General features: G+C 31.6%; 1 protein-coding gene across 1 annotated transcript in view; it reads left to right on the forward strand.

Moving 5' to 3' along the window:
* The window catches only part of LOC146527227 (uncharacterized), a 110,225-nt gene that overhangs the window by 77,590 nt on the left and 11,283 nt on the right, over window positions 1-21,352 (forward strand). The window contains exons 7-8 of the mRNA XM_085205917.1: window positions 16,452-16,535; window positions 20,254-20,398. Coding sequence (XP_085062043.1) covers window positions 16,452-16,535; window positions 20,254-20,398 — 229 coding nt within the window. The remainder of the gene's footprint in view (window positions 1-16,451; window positions 16,536-20,253; window positions 20,399-21,352) is intronic.

Below are 21,352 nucleotides of genomic sequence, written 5' to 3' on the forward strand. Positions count from 1 at the left end.
GTATAATTTCAGCGCGATATATTTGGTTTCATATTTTTTGTAGTAGTTATTAGTAGGTAGGCTTTTGTTTATAATTTCTTCCGTTTAAAAATAGTCATTTAACTATCTAAAAATAGTCATTTAAATATATTTTAATAAGTACTTGAAAAGATTAGTAGCACAGATTTAAAATTACGGTACCTACTAAAAATTCCTTGCTGTGTAAAACAATTGGAAAATCCTTATTGAAACTACGAAAATGCGGGTTGCATTAGAGTTTAATTAATTTTCACATTATCTTAAGTGCTTTGTAAACATACATTATATGAATAATCCAGTAGTATAAGCGGGCGAAGCCGCAAGGGGGTCGCTAGTTCTAATATAAAACGTGGAGGTACTTAAAAAGTGTTCTTACAAATTGTATTATAATATGGGTTTCACCTGGAGCATATTATTAAAGCTGTATTTTATTTATTTCAATCCGTCTTCAGCATTATTGCTTATGCAGTAGAAAACTTAGCGATTAGTATTTGTTCTCCAATTTCTGTCATTTAAAAACGAGTCCTATATATATTATTCATACAAAATAGACAATGATGATCTTTCCACAAAAATATAAGGATGCGAATCGAAAATTGGACGTAAAGACTAAATATTTTAATTTTTAGAGTTCCCTCAAAACGATGAAAACGGAACCTTTTAAGATCACTTTATTATTTAGTTGCCCACCTGTCAAAATCATATGTCGACAAGACCGCCATCAAAATAGAGTAGAGATATAGTAGCTAAAATTATTATCCAATAGTCAGGATCTACGGTTCCTGTAAGCCCAGAAAAGTTCTAATTCCACGTAATCAAAAGATAAGAGCATTTATGCAAAGTTTATAACACTTCCCATTCCTTATAGTTTATATTTTAATTTTAATTTTATACTAGTATCCAGCTCTCTTAAAATCCCAGTTAAAACCCAAGCGTAAACAGAAATTAATATATTATTTAAAACAGACGTAGACTTACCACAAAACCTATAAAAGCTTATAAAATATTTAACTGTTATTATTAATGCTTCATTGGGTTTATATGGAATGCGACAACGGTATTATTTGCGTATATTAAATTAAGCCCTTTTGTTCACACGAATTAATAAATTGAAAATTGAAAGTATGATTTTCGTATTATTACATTTAACTTCCAATGAATGGTGAGCAATTAAAAATAAACCCCTTAATATTGCTAATAAGTAGCTTTTGACGTTTTTTACTTGTTATTATGTTTACAATTTAAAAAAAAAAACAGCTTCACGCTATATCCCGCTATCAGCAGGGTAGGCAGAGGGAACCTAGTGTTAAGACAATCCGTTCCTCACATTCGGCCGAATTCTGGAAGCATTGTGTGTTGAGTGGCAGTTGCATGCCTCGACATCTGAGCGAAGAAATGAAAATATATACGTAAATAAATATTTCACTTGCTCGAGTGGGGATCGAACCCAGAACCGTCGCGTTATAGTCACACCACTGTGCCGCTGCGTCACGACCCTCCTGCGGCTTCGCCCGCATCTACTACACAATTATTTATTTTCTTATCTGAATTACTTTAGTACTCTAATATTATAATTTTAACGACAATATCCGTACAATGATAAATAAAATTTCAGGAATATCAATAACATATTCATTTTGTAGCAACATTGTCGTATGCAATACTTTATATGGACATAACGTTTTTATTTATGAACTGATTTAAAACAAACGTTTAATGTTAACGGAAGTTTGACAAAATGCAATAGTGGAAACTATATTTAAATTGATTAAGCCATTTCTTAGAATTCTTAGAAATTAGCGTCAACAATAAAATTTAATTATTACATAACTTAATTGTTATAATTAAATGTGGAACGTAGACACTTATCACTAGTTTCCCAGTTTCCCTGTCTTCGGTCTTCTTTTGCCCGCCTGCTATGTGCGGGATAAAATGTAAAGCTAAACAAAAATATAAATTAATTAAATAATTAATTTCGGTAAAGAAATAAATTCGTTCATTTCTACAGAATTCCATAGATCTTCTGAGTTACCTTGCTTTAAATCTTGATCAAAATGAGAAATCCACTTGCATTAGTTCCACCTGTCTAAACCAGTAAAATTTAAAGTGCTTTTATTTTAAACTTAAATCTGTCCTTAAAATTTCATGAATTTTTGTTGAGAATTATACCTACGTTAAAGGATTTTACTACTTTAATGCCGTTTTTCACTATAGAAAACGTTTAATATTTTTCTTATTTTAAACAAAATTTGAAAAGGTCATAAATATATTCATGTAATTTTAAGCGGTATAGAGTTTCACATAGGTTTCACTGAACAAATATATAATAATAAAAAAAAAAGTTAAAGGGAACCTAGTGTTAAGATACTCCCTTTCCCACTTTCCGCCGATTATCGAATATATTGCGTGTTCAGTGGCGGAACTCAACGCCGCGCTTTGCCTCGACACCAGAGCAAAGAAATTAAAATATAAATAAATATTTTATTTTCTGGATCGAATCCACAAACATTCGCATTTATCCTAGCGTCTAGATAAGTACAAGGTAATAATCCGATCCTGAGCCATTAACGTGAGCTTTACACTTACGAGATTGCCTCTAACTGACAAACAGATCTAACTTTACTACTTAATTGTGTTAGTATGATTTAAACGTTTTAAGTCTGCATGTCTGACAAGTTCCACTAAGAAATATGACAGTTAAAAGTTGTTCGTGTATTGAATGTCTAAAAGGCCCTAACGACGTTGTCGTAGTGACAGCTTAAGCTTGTTCTTCTTGAAGATTAATAATTGTTTAAACAACCTTAGTAATTGGTGAAGGCAATTTTTAACTGGATCTTTTTTTTTTCTACATGCATTTTCCTATCGTGTAACATTGTCTATTTTTTACCGTACAACCTCCTTCGTGTCTTCTCCATACAACGTGACATTGGCGAAGTGATATGTGCTCAACTGGCACGCTCGGAACGCCAGATTTAAAGAACCATACCATACACCAACCTTAGTAATTAATATTGTATATGTATAAGTAAAACTAGGTACTATCTTTTTATAAAGATAATTTTTCATTTGTATATATATTTTAAGCTTTACAATGTATAGCATACATTACAAGGTCGGTAGAGGGAACCTCATGGCTAAGGAACATCAAGGAATGGAATGGAATTAAAAACGCCGTAGATTTAATTCATTTGGCCAGGAACAGGACTAAGTATGCGAAGTTGACTGCCAACCTTCACTAGTTGGAGAGGCACTTTAAGAAGAAGAAGAAGAAGGAACCTGGAACCTGGGAATTCTAGAGCCATTGCGTGTTGTGCGGCGAAACTCAACGCCGCGCTTTGCAATATTGTATCGAGTCTAACAATAATAGCGTTAATACACGTTTTAGATCATAAACATAGTTCTTCAGTATTAAGGACATAGTATTGTCCAATACACGTGGAGTTTTAGAAATAAATAAAAAATATCCGCTCGCTACAATGTACAACCAATATGCCTTCATATTGATAGAAGTATAACTGGCAGCAATCTAAAGCCTTTTGAATTCTATACAATAGTTTTTCGCATAGAGATAATACGATTTTAACAATAATAAAAATACAAGTTTCATATTTTTTTAGTTAAATTTTATTTAAATTATTTTATTTCTTTTAAGAAAGCTTCAACGACATTATAGTACATAAAAAAATACTAAATATAAATAACTATAGTTTTATATTTATACTAGCGGACGCGCGCAGCTTCGCTTGCTTAATTAAGAGGGAATTTTAATAACCCAGTAAACATGTGTTCAATGAAATATTTTTAAGAGTCGAAATTTAAAATTTTATAATAATCGGCGGTGTTTTAAAGATTTTTCTATACAAACTTTCAACCCCTTATTTGCACCCTTCGGGGGAGAATTCTAGAAAACGATGAAACACATATTCAATTAAATACTTTTAAAAATCTAAATTTCAAATTTTATAAGAATCGGTGCCGATTTTTTTTTTCCATACAAAGTTTCAACCCCTATTTCACCCCTTTAGGGTTAAAAATTTTCAAAATCCCTTCTTAGTGGATGTCCAGATTACAAAAGTAAACATCTGCCCAATTTTCACGTTTCTGCCATCAGCGGTTAAGGCTGTGCGTGCGTCTTACCTCAGTCAGTGAGGACAATTCCTTTTATATATATAGATACTACCGGACGCGCGCAGTTTCGCCCGCTTATTTGCACCTTTAGGAGTGAATTCTAATAAACCATGAAACATGTGTTCAATTAAATATTTTTAAGAGTCTAAATTTCAAATCTTATAAAAATCGGTGGTGATTTCAAAATTTTTCCATACAAACTTTCGACCCCAAAAACAACCCCTTAGAAGTCGAATATTGTAAATTCCTGTCTTAGCGAGCACCTACGTCCTATAAGTAACTCCTATGCAAAATTAGAAATTCCTATCACATGTAGTTTCTGAGATTTCGTGATGAGTGAGTGACCTTTCGATTTTATATATATATATATAGATAGACTAGCGGCCCGCCCGCGGCTTCGGCTGCGTAAACTCCGTTATTATTAATTTCTGTCTCCATGAGTACCTACATCCTATAAGCTACGTCCATGCGAAATTTTAGACTCCTAGCATTTTTAGGAACGAAATTTCATACAAACTTTCAAACCCAAAAACAACCCCTTATAAATCGAATATTCCAAATTTCCGTCTTAGTGAGCACCTACGTCGTATAAGTAACTCCTATGCAAAATTTGAGATTCCTAGCACATGTAGTTTCTGAGATTTCGTGATGAGTGAGTGACCTTTCGATTTTATATATATAGAAGAACTGCTTTGTAGATAACGATTTTTAGTATATCATTTTAAAAGACCCATAGTCTGCCCCGAAATATTTCGTAAAGGAATATTACTTACTTTTATAATACAATTATGAAGGATACCCTTTTATTTAAAATTAAATTTAAGTAATTTCTTTCGTATTGTACAGCCGTCGTAATTCAAATTAATTATTCTGTGCTTTTAATTAAAATTTTGATCATTCTTAATCAAGTTTTGATTGATGACGTTAAAATTCGAGAAGACAAACTCTTTTAAGGGTTCTTCGTTTTAAAATTATTAAATAGGGGAATATTTTGTATAGCAACGGCCTTTTTAATTGTTTCGTAATATTCATCAGCAGGATAAACAGAGAGAACCTAATGTGAAACACTTTTTTCCTCATTTTCCGCCTAATTCTGGAGGAATCGTGTTTCAGGCTTTTTTTTCTTACCAGAGCGAGCAATAAAATGAAAATACGAAACATTCCCTCGAGTAGAATTCGAACCCAATAGTTGCATTTAAAATCAGACGCTATACCACTGGGCTACGACAGCCTCGTACGATTACAATAAAGCTTACAATGTGAATTGAATTACCAATTTTCTATTAATATCTTAATGAATATTTTGATTGGGAGGACAGTGAAGAGGACGTCATATAGAACAAAGCAGAGCCAAACAAAAACCTGAAAGGAACTTTTCGCAAAAACAACTCCATGACCGGTGAAATAATTACTGTGGATTGAATTAAATGAAGAATAGTCTGGTGAACCCTATTGTAGATAACAGACCGAAGTTTTCTAGCACTTCGAGAAACTGTGACTTAACCTGAGAAAATCGTTGTAATACGAAATGCTTTCCTATATAATACGTTACTCTTTTCAAAAAAGAGTAATTAAAAATTATATATTTTGGTTTCAATAAACTAGAAACGAAAAGAAAGAAAAGAAAGAAAGAAGAAACTTCTTGGAAAAACTCGTAAATAAGGAATACCTATTTCGGTATTTCTGTTGGCGCATTTTTTTCATTTCATGAACATAATTACTAGAATGGCACTGCCAACTCGAAGCATCGATTTCGACCTTGTATAAAAATATTTAACTTTTAAGGAATTCTTGTAGATATTGGATGAAAATCGTTCAAATGAAATGGAAACTGTCAGGTGCTTACTTACCATTTATAACGAAAGAAAGTATTTTTGAGGTAACCATAGAATTTTGTATAATTTTAAAATGTTTTTAATACATAATATGTACATTTATTTCACGACTACAATCTTTAAATTAATATATGTATATAAATGAAATTACTTACTTACTATATGGAACTATTTACCTAAACATAGTTAGCTGTTTAAATTGAAAAAATATTTATATTTAAGCTTGAATATACTTTTGCTTGTCATATAACAGATATGTAAAAAAATATTACCTTCATTTTATTGATAATAATTCGAATTTGTCCCAAATAGTTTTCAAAACATCGAGCTTCATTTTACTAAGTTTTTTTTAACTTCACGATGCATCCCACACACAGCAGGATACCCAAACAGAGCTTAGTGTTAAAACACTTCAACCTCCATTTTTGGCCAAATTCTGGAGGCATTGCGTGTTGAGTGACGAAACTCAACGCCGGGTTTTGCCTCGACACCAAAGCAAAGAAATGAAATTATTAAATATTTCATATCTTTGAGTGGCAATCGAACTCACAATCTCACGGCACGACTCATTCATAATAAGTTTCATTTTAACACCCTTATACAACACCAGTCGTAAATTGTCAATTGTATAGAACAAAGCATGCCGCCGTTAACTATAGCCATTAATTTTAAATCAAATTAATATACCCATTAACACAGATAGTTTTAATAAATGATTTAATTAAGCACCATATCGTTATAGCAGTGTGATTGGCTCGGAGCCAGACTTAATATCTATAATATCTAGAAAGGGAACCTAAAGTAGGGCGGAGTTTTCTTTTTGGTTATAGTACTATATTAATTTTAGTTTTAATTTAACTTTTTTTTTAATTGGCTGTACACTGTATTTTAAATGTAGCAGCGTAGACAGAGAGAGCAGTGTTAAGACACTCTGCTTCCCAATTTCCGCCGAATTCGGGAGGCCCGTCTTCCGTGCTTTGCCTCGACACCAGAGCACAGAACCCACAACCAGTAGCGCTTACAGTCACACTTTGTGGTCTTGCGCCATAACTAGCCTCGCCTTGCCACGACTATACTAATTTTAGTTTTTATTGAAGTAAAGTGAAAATAGATGAGTAGAAATTCAAGCAACATGCTTCCTCAGATTTTTCTGCTTCTTATATTAATAACGATATGACCCGATGACGTAGAGAGGACAGATTATTTTTCATTAAACAATGAAATATGATCAATAGAATAAATTATACAAAATAATAATTTTGAAAAGTGTACCTATTTGAATGTAAAATTATCATTTTGTTTGTTGTTTTGTATTCGGTTATCCGAACATTTCGTGAAGAACTTGAATGGGGAAGAAATAAAATGACTCGTTACTGTTTTATTATACAGATAATTTTCATTTATATTTATATTACTAAAAGTTTTAACATATTACAAAACCTGTAAATAAATACTAAGAGGCAGTCTTGGCGCAGTCGCAACTCGACGGTTGTGTGTTCTATTTCCACGCGGGGAAATGAATTATTATTTATTGATATTTTCATTTCTTCGCTCTGATATCAAGGCAAAGCCCGGTGTTAAATTCCGCCACTTAACACACAATTTCTCAAAAATTCGATGACAAGTGGGGAACGGAGTGTCTAAACACTAGATTCCTTCTAACTATTTTGCTATAGGTGGGATTATATTTCCATTTCATTCTAATTTTATCAATATTTGTTTCTGTATATTAAATTATTTATTATTGAGACGACTAAGTTTAAACATTCGTCCAGCCTCGGCATATACAAAGGTATAGGATTCAATTACGTAAGTAAATTTAGTCTCCAATGACGTAACCAAATTTAATCTTCGTCCTACCTTCCAGGCTTCAGGGTAGACGGTTTCGGTTAACTGGCAACCGCATAAACTCAATATCGGCCTGACAACCTGTCTTTGGAAATTTTGATTATATACATTCCTATATTAATATGCTGCGATTGCTTAAATTATTATCAAGAAATATGTATAGAATATGGTGGGTTGATTGACATAATTTTAAAACTGATATGTCCATAATTATTGGAGCCTTAATTTTTTTTATTTAAAGGTTTTAGTTAAAAAAAAATAATAATCATCAAAATTATTTATATTATAAAGATTTTTTTAAGCCATAAATTAATGCTTTAATAATTTTGTTATACTATAAAATTTGAAGGCTTAATTATTATTTACATTTTAATTTCTATATTTATAAAGCACAGAATTTATGCAGATATAAAAAAAAACCTTAAAAGTGATAAAAAGATAAAATTTTCGTATAACAATTAATATATTATTAGCGTTAATATTTTCATCATCCCTTACGGAGGTTGACATCTCCTGACGAAGGTTTTCTCTAGCCTTTGAGGATCAAATAAGATTAAGTATTAGTTCTAATATCCGGATTGCCTTACTCTTATATCAGAAGGGAATATATAATTAATTCAACTACATTATAGTATAGACCGGAAAATTAGAAAAGCATTATAATAATTACAAAGAATAATAATATGGAATTTGTAGAGCTTAAAAGATTCCCTTCTATGTTAATGTTATTAAAAAAATTGTTAATGGCTTAGTAAATTAAATACCAACGTTACAAAAGTAAATCCCAGAGGCCTGTCGTGGCGCAGTGACTATAAACGCGTCAGATTTTGTATTCGATTCCCACTCGAGGAAATGACATATTTAATATTTACTTCACTCAGGTGTTGAGGCAATTGAGTTCGGCTACTTACAGTCATAATTTGTCAGGAAGTGGGGTGTGGAGTAGACAGAGGGAGCCTACCCTGCTACATGTGGATACAGATACTGAAAAATAAAGATTAAGACTGAAATAAGATCGCGTAACTTACATAACATTTTTTTTACTGGTTGTCATTCTGCCTTAAAATAATTAATTTCCTACTATTATTATAAAATGCAGCTTATTATACAACACACAAATATTAAGTAATCCTCAGTGATATTTTACTCTTTTATATTTTTTCTTTAAAATTAGAGAAAAAAGACTGATATAGCTGACAAATTTTGTTCATAAAATATAAAACAGATTAAATTTCATGTAAATTTCTCATAAAATTTGTCATTGTGAAATGTCTTTGTGAAAGTTTAAAAAAAAGGAAAAATTTATCTAAACAACTGTGTTCATAGAAAAACTGTTTTAACTTTTCTATCGACCAGGCTTAAGTTACCGCGACTCGCAAACTCCATCTTTTTGAAAGAATACAAAAGTTACAAATAAAGTTTGTATAGAGTCAAACTTTTTAGAAGGACGATTACATACAAATTGGAAAAATTGCTTTTGAACACTTTCCGAATTACAATATGCTGGTTATAACTTTTAAATATTGTATTTAAATATTATATAGTACATAAATTTGTATATTAGGTCCTTGTTTTTTTTATGTGCGGAACACAACTCCGCGTTTCGTGGTTCGTCATTTGAATGCAGAAATGAAAATATTAGCTTTTTACTTCTGTGCCCCTTATTTTTTAATAAAAATAAATAAAATTGTATTGAGAATTTTTTATATAAATAAATATTTATCTTATGAATAGCGCAAATTGCTTTGCTTATTTTATTTTTTAAATAGCAATCGCTTTGTTTACTTTATTTTATATTTCTTTAGTTAATTGTGACATCGCACGTAACTCATCACATATTTGATGGATCAAATAAAATAAGAATATAATAGTGACTTTTAAGGCATAAGTAAGCTAAAAAATATAAAAATATTTTAAAAAAATACACATTGATTTATCTATATCTGCTAAAAACCTATATTTTATGAAAGAACACAAATATGATCTTCTATACAATAGCTTTGAAGAAATGAATACAATACTGGTTCGAAATTCATCGGAGGTACATTGTAGAATTGTAAGGAAGAATACATACTTTAAGAAAATGTAAGCTTTTATGATAAGTGCCTTCCTTTATATTGTTATAGCCTGATTTCATTTATATTATTTTTGTCTATTATATGTTTTGATCAACACACATATTATATACAGCAATGGTTTCCAACCAATGGTCCGTGGACGCATTGAGTGTGACGAGCGTGTTAGAATCATGATAGTAGATATAATAAATAAAGATAAATTAGAATAATTGGAGGATTGTCGTATCGAATAAACATCAGAAGCGGTTGGTAGCTATAAGTAATGTTATTCTACCTTTTAAATGATCTGAAGCTTGGAGCAGTGCCGTGGACTTGTGACCACATCTGTAGGCTTCAGGGTACCCTTAACGTTATAACAACACTCGCCTTTCACTGCTCCAGCCCAGTATAGTTACATACTTACGTATAACTTACCTGTACTGTACTTAACACATTTGCAATCACAGTAATATTTGATTATATTAATGATAAATCTATTAACATTTATAATTAAGATAGCCGAGGATATATAATATATTTACAATAATACTATAAGTCAAATATTATCGTAATTCCCTTGTTTTCTATCACCAGCCAGCAAATCATAGGCAGATGTATCAAACTACAAATCCTAGACAATTATCAATTATAATATATTATTTATTGTAATTATCATATATGTATTATTTATTATTTAATTACTATTACCTTTATTAATCTATTAAATATAATCATAATTCTATAGTAATCCATTACTTAACTACCAAATCATAGACGGATATTTTAAACGCCAAATCAATGACAAGTGTCAAATGTCAATTACAAAACATTATTTATGATAACAATCATATATGTATTATTTATTATTTAATAACCATTAATTCTATAAAGCTATTAAGCGCGTGTGGTGGTGCCACCGGCTGAGTGAAAACGATACATCTGCCTACAATTGGGTTGTTTTTTCAGTCGAACATAAATTAACTTGATATTTAAATTTTCTAACATACTTTAAAACAAGTCCCACAAACCTACTTTCGTCCCATACCTTCGGGTAAAAACAGTAGCTGTTCTAGCTGAAGTAGAACGACGCTGCGATCACGTAAATACGAACAAAATTGAAGCAAAAAAAGTATGAGTGCAGAAAATGCAAATTGTTATTGATAGCTCCAATATCTCCACGAACCATATATGAAGCATACATTTTTAATAAACATTTATTAAAAATATATGCTTCTATTCGCATAAGAAAAACTTACTTATACCCTTTAGATGGTCTTTGTATGGCGGTTATTTTTCAGGGTGTCCCTACTATAAAACATATAGAAGGCTTATTTATCATGAAAGTAAATTTTTTACGATCTTCCTTGGACATAGTACTCGTGTATGCTAGCAAAAAATATTTCCAAATAACAGAGCCTTAGGCTATATACTTTTAAACATCAATTAGTCTTCCTGACGCCGAGGTGGCGCAGCAGCACAAGGATGTGACTGTAACGCAAGGGTTGTGAGTTGGATTCCTTCTCAAGGGAATGAATTTAATTTAGTAATATTTTAATTTCTTCGTTCTGACACCAGGGCAAAGGCGGCGGTTAGTTCTGCTACTCAACACGCAATGCCTCGAAAAATTTGATGGAAAGTGGGGAACAGAGTGTCTTAACACTAGGTTGTTTTCTCCTACCCTATTCTAAATGGTATTTATAGATTTTACTCGTGAAATTTGAGGGAGTAACCTTAAATGAATAGCAAAGTTTTACTTAATATGTCACAATAAAGCAAGGTCGGCGACTTACGTATACCAATTATAATAATAATTACTAAAGCAATTATACATATATTCAAATTCTAACTGTTAGAGTAATTTTGTTGGCTTCGTGAAACTGAGAGTTGTTTCCAAGAAATAATGTCTCTATAGCAAAACTACTAGCAATTTAATATTTTGTGTCATTTTCAAAGATTAGTGTTGCGCAAAGTTTTAATGGCGAATCTTAGTATTGTTCGTTTATGTATATGTCCAAATTTAATATTAATTACATTGCTACCAAAACAACGAGCTAAATAATTATATTTTTAACATATTTTTTAAATATTATTAAGGATGTTTATTAAAAAATAACAAGTGCACAAAAATAAAAACATCAACAATATATTATAAAATACTTAAATAGAATTAACCGTCCACGAATATCGTTAATAATATATTAATTAGCTGTAATAAATCAACATATAATATTTTAGACTACAGGCCAAGAGGCCTCGTGTCGCATTGGCACAAGCGTGTAACTGCGACAGATAGTGGGTTCAATTCCCACTCGATGAAATTAAATATATAACATTTTCATTTCTTAGCTCTGGTGTTGATGCAAAGCGCAGCTTTGAGTTCTGCCTCTCAACACGAAATGCCTATAGGGTTTTTTCATCTCCTTGCGAGAACACTGGTTATATCTATTTGTCACTGAATTTTTATTAAAAAAAACGTTCTGGTGTTAATACTAAAGGCGCTATGATAAATAATAAACAACAATACAATAAAAGTATACAGAGAATAAATAAAGATAAATATAATTAATAAATATAGATAAAGTGCGTCCCACTTATTATTTTCACAGGAGGTCCGTGTTAGTAGGTGGGCCGAAATTAATTATTTTTGTAAATAAAAAGGTATAGTTACACAAATATATAATTAAGACATACTATATATACTAACAACGAATTCTAGGCTTGCAGCCCATAGCTTCATTAGCTTGAACATTAAATCTTTTTTTTTTCTGTAGATCATGACTGGGGCAAATGTAATTTTAACAGTGATAGAGACTACTGATGGATTAGGGTGCGACATTTTAAGGCTAGCGGCATACAGAATTCACTTATGCCATATTTGCCAGCCTTAAAATCTTTTTTATTTAAAACAATCTCTGAATCACTAACTACTTTTATTAACGAAAATACAAAACTAATTAATTAAAATGTGTGGTTATGATTTCCCAAGATTATTGTGTAGTTGCTACGTCGAAGGCGTCTAAGATCCAACTAACTTTATTACCTTATATTTATTAAAAAGAAATGCAATAAGGAATTTGCTGATCTTTTCCCATGCTATGGAAAATTACAAGAAATAACATAAGCTAACATAATCATGTTGCTCTCTAGGAATAAGGGTTGTAACAGTTATTCTTATGCACTATTGTAATGATATGCCCCAAAAGGAAGATTAATTTAAAAAAAGAACAGCGTCACGCTGTAACCCACATACAGTAGGGTAGGCAGAGGGAACCTACTATTAAGATACTCCGTTCCCCACTTTCCACCTAATTTTTCGCGGCATTGCGTGTTGAGTGACGGAACTCAATGACGGATTTTTGCCTTGGTGCCAGAGCGAAGAAATTAAAATATTAGTAAATAATAATTCATTCTCTCGAGTGGGGATCGAACTCACAGCCGTCGTTACAGTTACACCCTTTTGCCCCTATACTACGATGGCCTCATACAGTAGTCCTTTTGTTATTACCTAAGACATTAATTATGTTAAAAAAATATTTAATTCATCTTTTCAAACAAAGTAGTAATAGTACGAACCAGCGAAAAGAAAAAAACATACTCGACTGCCGTATATTACAATGTTGCTCTACATGTGGCGGACAAAGCATTGTTCTACATAACATTCTGGATGGTGGATCTTTGATACACTTCCCCTTATATTCTCTTAGTTTTAGTACATAAAGTTAAGTAAATATACATATATTCTAATAGTAAATATTAATATAGCATAATATATTATTACATTATATTATACCATTTACCATTATTTTTAAGTCTAAAGCTTATAATTTTAAATAAAAAGAAAAAACTAAAACTGTAAAATATTATGAATACAAAAAACAAATAACAATTGTATCGTTTTTTAAAATAAATAATCACATAAGAATAAAAAATATTCAAAGCTAAGTGAATTACAATTTATACTCAGACTGCTTAGAAGCTTTTATGCTTAAGACCTATTAGAGAAAAGTGTATTTTATAAAGAAAACTGTACTTACAACATTCAAAAATACTATAACTAAGTTAAATATTTATTATTATTTTAATTTCTTCTCTCTGGTAACAAGGCAAAGCGCGGCGTTAAGTTCCACCACTCTAGCTACGCCTTAGAAATTTGAATTGTCTATTCGATACATTTGTTGTAACTTTGATTAGGAGAGAAACTAATATTGATTTTGTGTCAACGACTTCTGTAAAAGCTAGGATAAGTTTGTAAAGAATAAATTTAATATGTACTCTTAAAGTGGACTTGTGCGAAGCGGATATTACTTTAATTTTCGACTAATATATATTTTTTTAAATAAATATGCTTAGATTTTGAATTATTCTAATAATGTTAAAAATGTCTTAAAGCGCCAAACACTTTTATGTTTATTATTTTATTAAAGGCATCGTGGCATAAACTTGCGACTGTAAACGCAACGGTTTTGGGTTTGATTTGGGAATTATCAATTTACATTATTATTAAACATTTCCTCGTTACGGTAACTATATGAAGCGGGTTGAGTTCCGCGACTCAACACGAAATGTCTCGAGAACTAGGCGGAGAGTGGGAAACGGCAGTCTCTTAACACTTGGTTCCCAGGTTCCCTTTGCCTGCCGTGTGTGACATATAGCGTGAGCTGATAAAAAAGAACTAAATATAGGTTATATTTCTTATACTAAATAGATATCTATACTGTTATCTATAGACGGTGTAAGAGTGGCGATGAAAGTGAAAATACAGAGTTGCCAGAGGTCGGTCGGTATCAAGGTCAAAGGGTACCGAGTGCACGTAGCCGCTATGTAGGTCGACTGTGTGTCGAACTTACTATGTAAGATATTTTATATGATATTTGTAAATCGTTGTTACCTATTTCTCTGTTTTTCTCCCTTTGAATAATAGTCAGAACAGAATATTAATGTATATTATATGAAAAGATTGTCTCTACGGTTTGATTGCAAAAAAAATTTCTTTCGGCTTTAAATGTGTCAAAATATTTTTATGATTAGATCATTTAATCTTAATTTTAAGCAAATAAATAAAATCTAATTATATGCAATGTAAACACAGTGAAATTAATAAATAAACTTTAATATAATTGAGATCGTATTTTTAAATATTTTGTAATAAATACTATATTATTTTATTATACTTTGTTTAAGTTTTTTACAATAAACAACAGAGCAAGTAATATAAGCTGAGCAATCAACATCAAGACAGGCTATTATAATAATAAATTACATACTCGTTAATCTGAAGAGTTTTTGCAAATTTATCAATGTTTTCTTTGTGATTTAAATATTTCAAGCCGGCCTGTTTTTATTTGGACAATAAAAGTAAAATATATTTTTTTCGGCGGAAATTGAGAAAGAGAGTTTTCTCTGCCTAGTACCCTGCTATATGAGGGATCTATAAAAAAATATCCCCTCCTAATAAGCCCTTCTGAGGATTAAGTTCCAGGCTCAGGTTAGACAGTGCGCGGAGTTGAATTCCCCCACTCAACACGCATTGTCTCGAATTCGGGTCAAAAGCAGAGAAAGAAATATGTCGACATTCGATCCACTCTACGTTCTCTGCAGTATTAATTAATAAGAATATTATAACCTTTATTCATTAAACAATGAAGACTCGACGACATTGTGATAACGGTAAGCTATCTTCTAAATCGTGACACAAATTTATCATTTTAAGAACACTTATCTACCGTCTTTTATCTTTTTATCTATATATATAAAATCGAAAGGTCACTCACTCATCACGAAATCTCAGAAACTACAAGTGCTAGGAATCTCAAATTTTGCATAGGAGTTACTTATAGGACGTAGGTGCTCGCTAAGACGGGAATTTGCAATATTCGATTTCTAAGGGGTTGTTTTTGGGGTCGAAAGTTTGTATGAAACTGCTAGGAGTCTCAAATTTTGCATAGACGTCACTAGGACGTAGTCATGGAGACAGAAATTAATAATAACATAGTTCACGCGGGTGTAACCGCGAGCGGGCCGCTAGTCTATATAAATAAAATCGAAAGGTCACTCACTCATCACGAAATCTCAGAAACTACATGTGATAGGAATTTCTAATTTTGCATAGGAGTTACTTATAGGACGTAGGTGCTCGCTAAGACGGGAATTTGTAATATTCGACTTCTAAGCAGTTGTTTTTGGGGTTGAAAGTTTGTATGAAACTTCGTTACTACAAATGCTAGGAGTCTCAAAATTTGCATGGACGTAATTTATAGGACGTAGGTACTCACGGAGACAGAAATTAATAAAAACGTAGTTTACGCAGGCGAAGCCGCGGGTGGGCCGCTAGTATTATATATATATTATATTAATTGTAAAATAAAATAACCTCATATTATTTTTGTTCCTACATGTATAATATAATATTTCTGATTTGTATATAGTTTCCACCATGTATTTTAAAATCAGCTTCGAACCTAATAAGAGCTAGATCTAAGCATAAAGATACTGAATATGGGAATGCACCTGATGATATGCACGATTTTGTGAACAATTAAATAACAATAATAATTACTTGTTTCAGATTTACGCTATGATTTGCGTGATTTCTCAATTTCAAGAATATCTTGCGGGAAGAGGAACTGCAGCATTCGACTATTCCGATAGGGTAAATTTAATTTTAAATTAATTTAACATATTTCAAGCTTTTTTTTCTTTCTTTGTTGAGCTCTATGCTTTCAGGGCGTTTTATTTTGATAACTACAAGCATACACATTCAATAACATACAGTTACATGAATACTTTGCATATAAGCTTATTTACGTTTATATTTCTATTTCTTCGCTCTGGTGTCGAGGCAAAGTGCGGCGGTGAGTTCTGCCACTCAACACGCAACGCCTCCAGAATTCGGCCGAAAGTGGGGAGTGTCTTAACACTAGGTTCCCTCTGCCTACCCTGCTACATGCGGGATACAGCGTGAAGCTGATAGATAAAAAAAAAGCGTGGGATTTATACCTTGACGAAATTCAATACATATTAGTGTTGGATGGATGTATATGCAGCGAAATTTTCAGATTTTACCAAATAACTAAAGTATGCCTTCCACCTGCTTTTAGACCATTAGCTTTATAGCGTAAATAAAATCGATATCGGTAAAATAAAATGGTATAAACGAAGACGTTTATATTACTTTCTAGATAACAGGCAATTATACATGCTTCATTAAACAACTTAGTTGATGCAGGCTTTGAGAATAGATTGAATCTCCAATAGTTCTATAATATAATGAAGAAAATTGCGAAGAGAAAATAAACACTTAAATATGTCTTATAGTACACTCAAGTACATTCAAGTTTTAATGAATATAATTTTTATATCAAAGCACTAAGATTGCGAATAGTAACTGATAAAATATATTTTTTATTATAATATTTGTTGTATGTGCCTAAGTACAATAAGTATTACCTATAATAGAAAATTGAGTCTTTTGCATAAGATTAAACCAAAGGATCTCCTTTAACATACGATAACTAATTAATTAATGTTCTTATTTTACTTCAAATGAAACAAACATTTATAGGGCATTTACGTCAATTTAATGAATATATGTATAAATATCGAGGCTTAATTTCTTATTTAAAACAAAGTAAATATTTGATTCTCGATCTCTTACTTAAAGTTATCTTAAATATTTAATATAGATAGTGAAGTTTGAAAGTTAAGCCAAAGTTAGTCAAGAAAGTTTAAAATTATAAGTGAGTTTTATTTACCACCGTTATGATGAAGTTCAAATATTACTTTAAGTAAATATTGATCGGCAATTAGGTAAGTTGGTTGTAAAATTGTGATCTCAGATTTTGGGGGTCGAATGCCATATGCCATATGACATACAATGCACATATGGGATATATACTTATAGTATTAAATCGTGAACTTTTCCTGTAAAAATATATTATTAATATATTAATAATAAAATGCCCCACTTCGAGAGTGAAATGAATTTCGATAAAAGCCTCATAATTTCAAAAGTATTAATTTTATATATATAATAATAACTTTGATCCCGAATGTTGAATAATTATTTCCTTTGTTTAACTTACCAATTACAGATTTGGCAGAATTTACTAAAAACCTTTTTTTTTGGGGACTATGTCTAATTGCTTACCCATATGGTAAAACCCGCATAGTTGTCGCACATTTCGAAAAAGTCGAATACAAAAAGAGTATTTATTACGGGAAATGCTGGATCGTCACGTGAAGCTCTTGAGTGTGCCAAGATAGTCCTGGCCAGCAGTCGCTGCCAATGTAAAGGTATTGGCGGATGATGTTCTTGTATGTTAGCCCTATGAGTAGGTATTCTGGCTATAGGATCCTGATTATATAAATTGGGAAGTTAACACAATAGCGATCGATTCATAGTCGGAGGCATTCATTTTTCTAACGTTTTACATACTGCAGCCGACAATTTCTCCAGTTATCTAACAAAAATGTATATAAAACCCTTTCACTTTAGCTAGTACGTATACAAGGTATTACGTAACATAAACCTACGTATGCGATTTTTCATTTTCAAACACTTTTTCCCATTAGCGTGACCCAACATGATGACCTACATACGAGTATACCATACATGACTCCACAAAAAATTGGCCATCGTCGTCCACAATGTGTTCCAAATTGCGTGTAACTTCACAATACGGCTGTCCGAAGTCACTATTGAAACATTTGACAGCATTAATCAATCATTTATATGACGACGGCGAATAGCGTAATTGTTATTGATTCCTTTCTGTACTTATTAAAGTTTGAGACTAGCGTCTCCTTACTTCCTTATAATTACTAATATGTCAAATAATAATACTCGTGAGGAAAAGATCAATATTAATTTATATTTTTCATTTTCGTCGGGCGCTTGAAATGTGTCCAAAACTGCTAATATTCAATTATAGGACCAAAAGCCGAACCGAAGAAATACATAGTTTATAATTTAAATGACTGTTTCATTGATTATAGGCCTTCGTGGCGCAGCGGCACAAGGGTGTAACGCGACGGTTGTGTGTTCGATCCTCACTCGAGGAAATCAAATATTTATTTACATTTATATTTTAATTTCTTCGCTCTCGTGTCGAGGCAAAGAACAGCGTTGAATTCCGCCACTCAACACGCAATGCATCCAGAATTCGGCAGAAACTGGGGAACGGAGTGTCTTAACACTAAGTTCCCTCTGTCTACCCAGCAGGGTGTGGTTAACAGCGTGAAGCTGAAAAAAATATATTTTTCATTCTATTTCTAAAATAAGCAATTTTATTAGAGACGTACAATTTATATAAAAGGATATTAACCATAACTGAAATATTGTACTCGAAATTCTGGGCCGATTTCAAGTAAGTATTACATAATAACATAATTAACCACTAGTTTATCATAAGATGAATCGTAAAAATATATCTGACTCCAAAAAGCCTTCTTGATTATACGTCGGTGGTGCTTGAGCTTATTGGTCGTATGTTAATCAATTTTAGTACGAGCATATATAGCACGACATCGACCATTGGTGAGCCAGTTACGTAGATTAGCCAGTTACGTCTGTCCGTATATTTTTAAAAAATTATAAATCTACATACCTTTTCAATGGAAACGAGTATAAAACTGGATATAATATGAGGTCTGGACGTGTAAAGTTTTTTAATAATATTCTATTTTATATGGTGACTTTACAAGAATCGTAGTTTCTCAATGACATTATGGCGACAAAATGCGAAAAACCAATAGGAAATATATCACTTTATTGTTCATATTTTTAGAATAGTAGAAGCAATATCCATAAGTTAGTAATATCTTAGACAATTTTCAATATATTTACTTGAGTCGTCCAAGAGACAATTGGGAGATACGAAGTGGATTGATCACCGAATATAGAAACAAATGGTCGGTTCGGTTCGTAAAAATACAACAAAAAAATATGAGTATCAAATGTAATCTTTTTATAGAAAAGTAAGTAGAGCGCTAAAGCTTTGGAAGTAAAAAAAAATACTTAATGATAGGTGTTAACTAGTTTTGCTTGAAGCGTAAACAAAAATACCTTGATATATTTTCCTGTAAAAACAGAAACAATATTATTAATTACGAATTTTACATGTAAATTAATTAATAAAAAATATAACTGCGTAAATTAAACTACGATTCATATAAATATAACATAAGAATTAGGATGTCTACGCAACAGTTTGACAAGCCAAGTTCAAACAAAAACAATAAACGTGCAGTCGTGTGTAATACTATATTTAGAGTCATTTTTACCCCTTACTAATATAAAAAAAGTCTTATTATAAATTTAAAAACATAGAGCACAAAAAATATAAATAGTTTTTTTTATTCTTATATAGCTGGCAGCCGTGCAGTACACTGCAACGACTCAACAGACAACCACAACAAGCTCAGCACCGAGTGGGCGTCGTCGATCTGCTCCCAGGCCAATGCCCAGTAGATGTGACCCTGAGGAATTCTCTGAAGCTCCGACTAGAGCTATAGGTTGGTAATATTAATTTAATTGTTACCAAAGTAATATAAAATTACCGATTTTTTTTTGTATAAAATACGACTTATATTAATTTAGTTTAATCATCGATGGGGTTGACAAGACAGAAATGTTTTATGATAATTAAAGCATAAGCTGTTGATCCTACTTGTCCTTTCAGTGATTTCAAGACTGCATATGCATGTCGCTTACTTTAAAGTGAAGCTAGAGCGTGTTAATTAAATAATACAAAAAACCTAAACCAATACAGTCCACGATGTCTAAGCTGAGTTTTCCCTTTGCCTTTTGTTTTTGTCATAAATAGTGTAGATGTCACTTGCTTAAATTAAGCCGACTTATGCTAATTGGCATTATAATGGAAAATTATGTGCATTTCAATTGAAATTAATCGTAGTATTAGTGTATATGGCCAGTAGGCCATTTATTGTATATTATGAGACATATGTTATAGATGTATGTGACTTTAAATGTCAAGACACGAACCAGAGTGTCAAGCGTAGTTGAAAAGCTGGAAACGTGCAAAGTGTATTTATTTAACTCGTAAATTAGTTTACATGCATTAAATTTTTCATATTTGTTAAAACCTCTTTGCTTGCGTTTTATATAAATTTGACTTGGCTTTTTTTACTACCAGGAACCAAAATAAATATCAATCGAATGATCCAGTAAAGGCTGGAAGTACGCTATCTTTTTTTTATAATAAAACCTGTATTTAAAAAAATATCAGGTGAAATTTAGAACTTGTTTTTTCTCCCCAGTGTGTGTTAAGTACACACACGCAACACAAAAGTATAAACATTTAACTTGGCTCTTATTTCACATTTATGTGGGATTGTCAGTTGCATCAAGTGACAATCAATAGTTTTAATTCAACATTAATAGTTGAAGAAGGCCTACATGTTGTCTTTAATTTATTTTGATTTTATTCCCTACAATTTGTTCAACTA

The sequence above is a fragment of the Heliconius melpomene genome, chromosome 21, assembly GCF_056956725.1.
Source record: "Heliconius melpomene rosina isolate 202511_hmr_F chromosome 21, ASM5695672v1, whole genome shotgun sequence".
NCBI lineage: Eukaryota > Metazoa > Arthropoda > Insecta > Lepidoptera > Nymphalidae > Heliconius > Heliconius melpomene.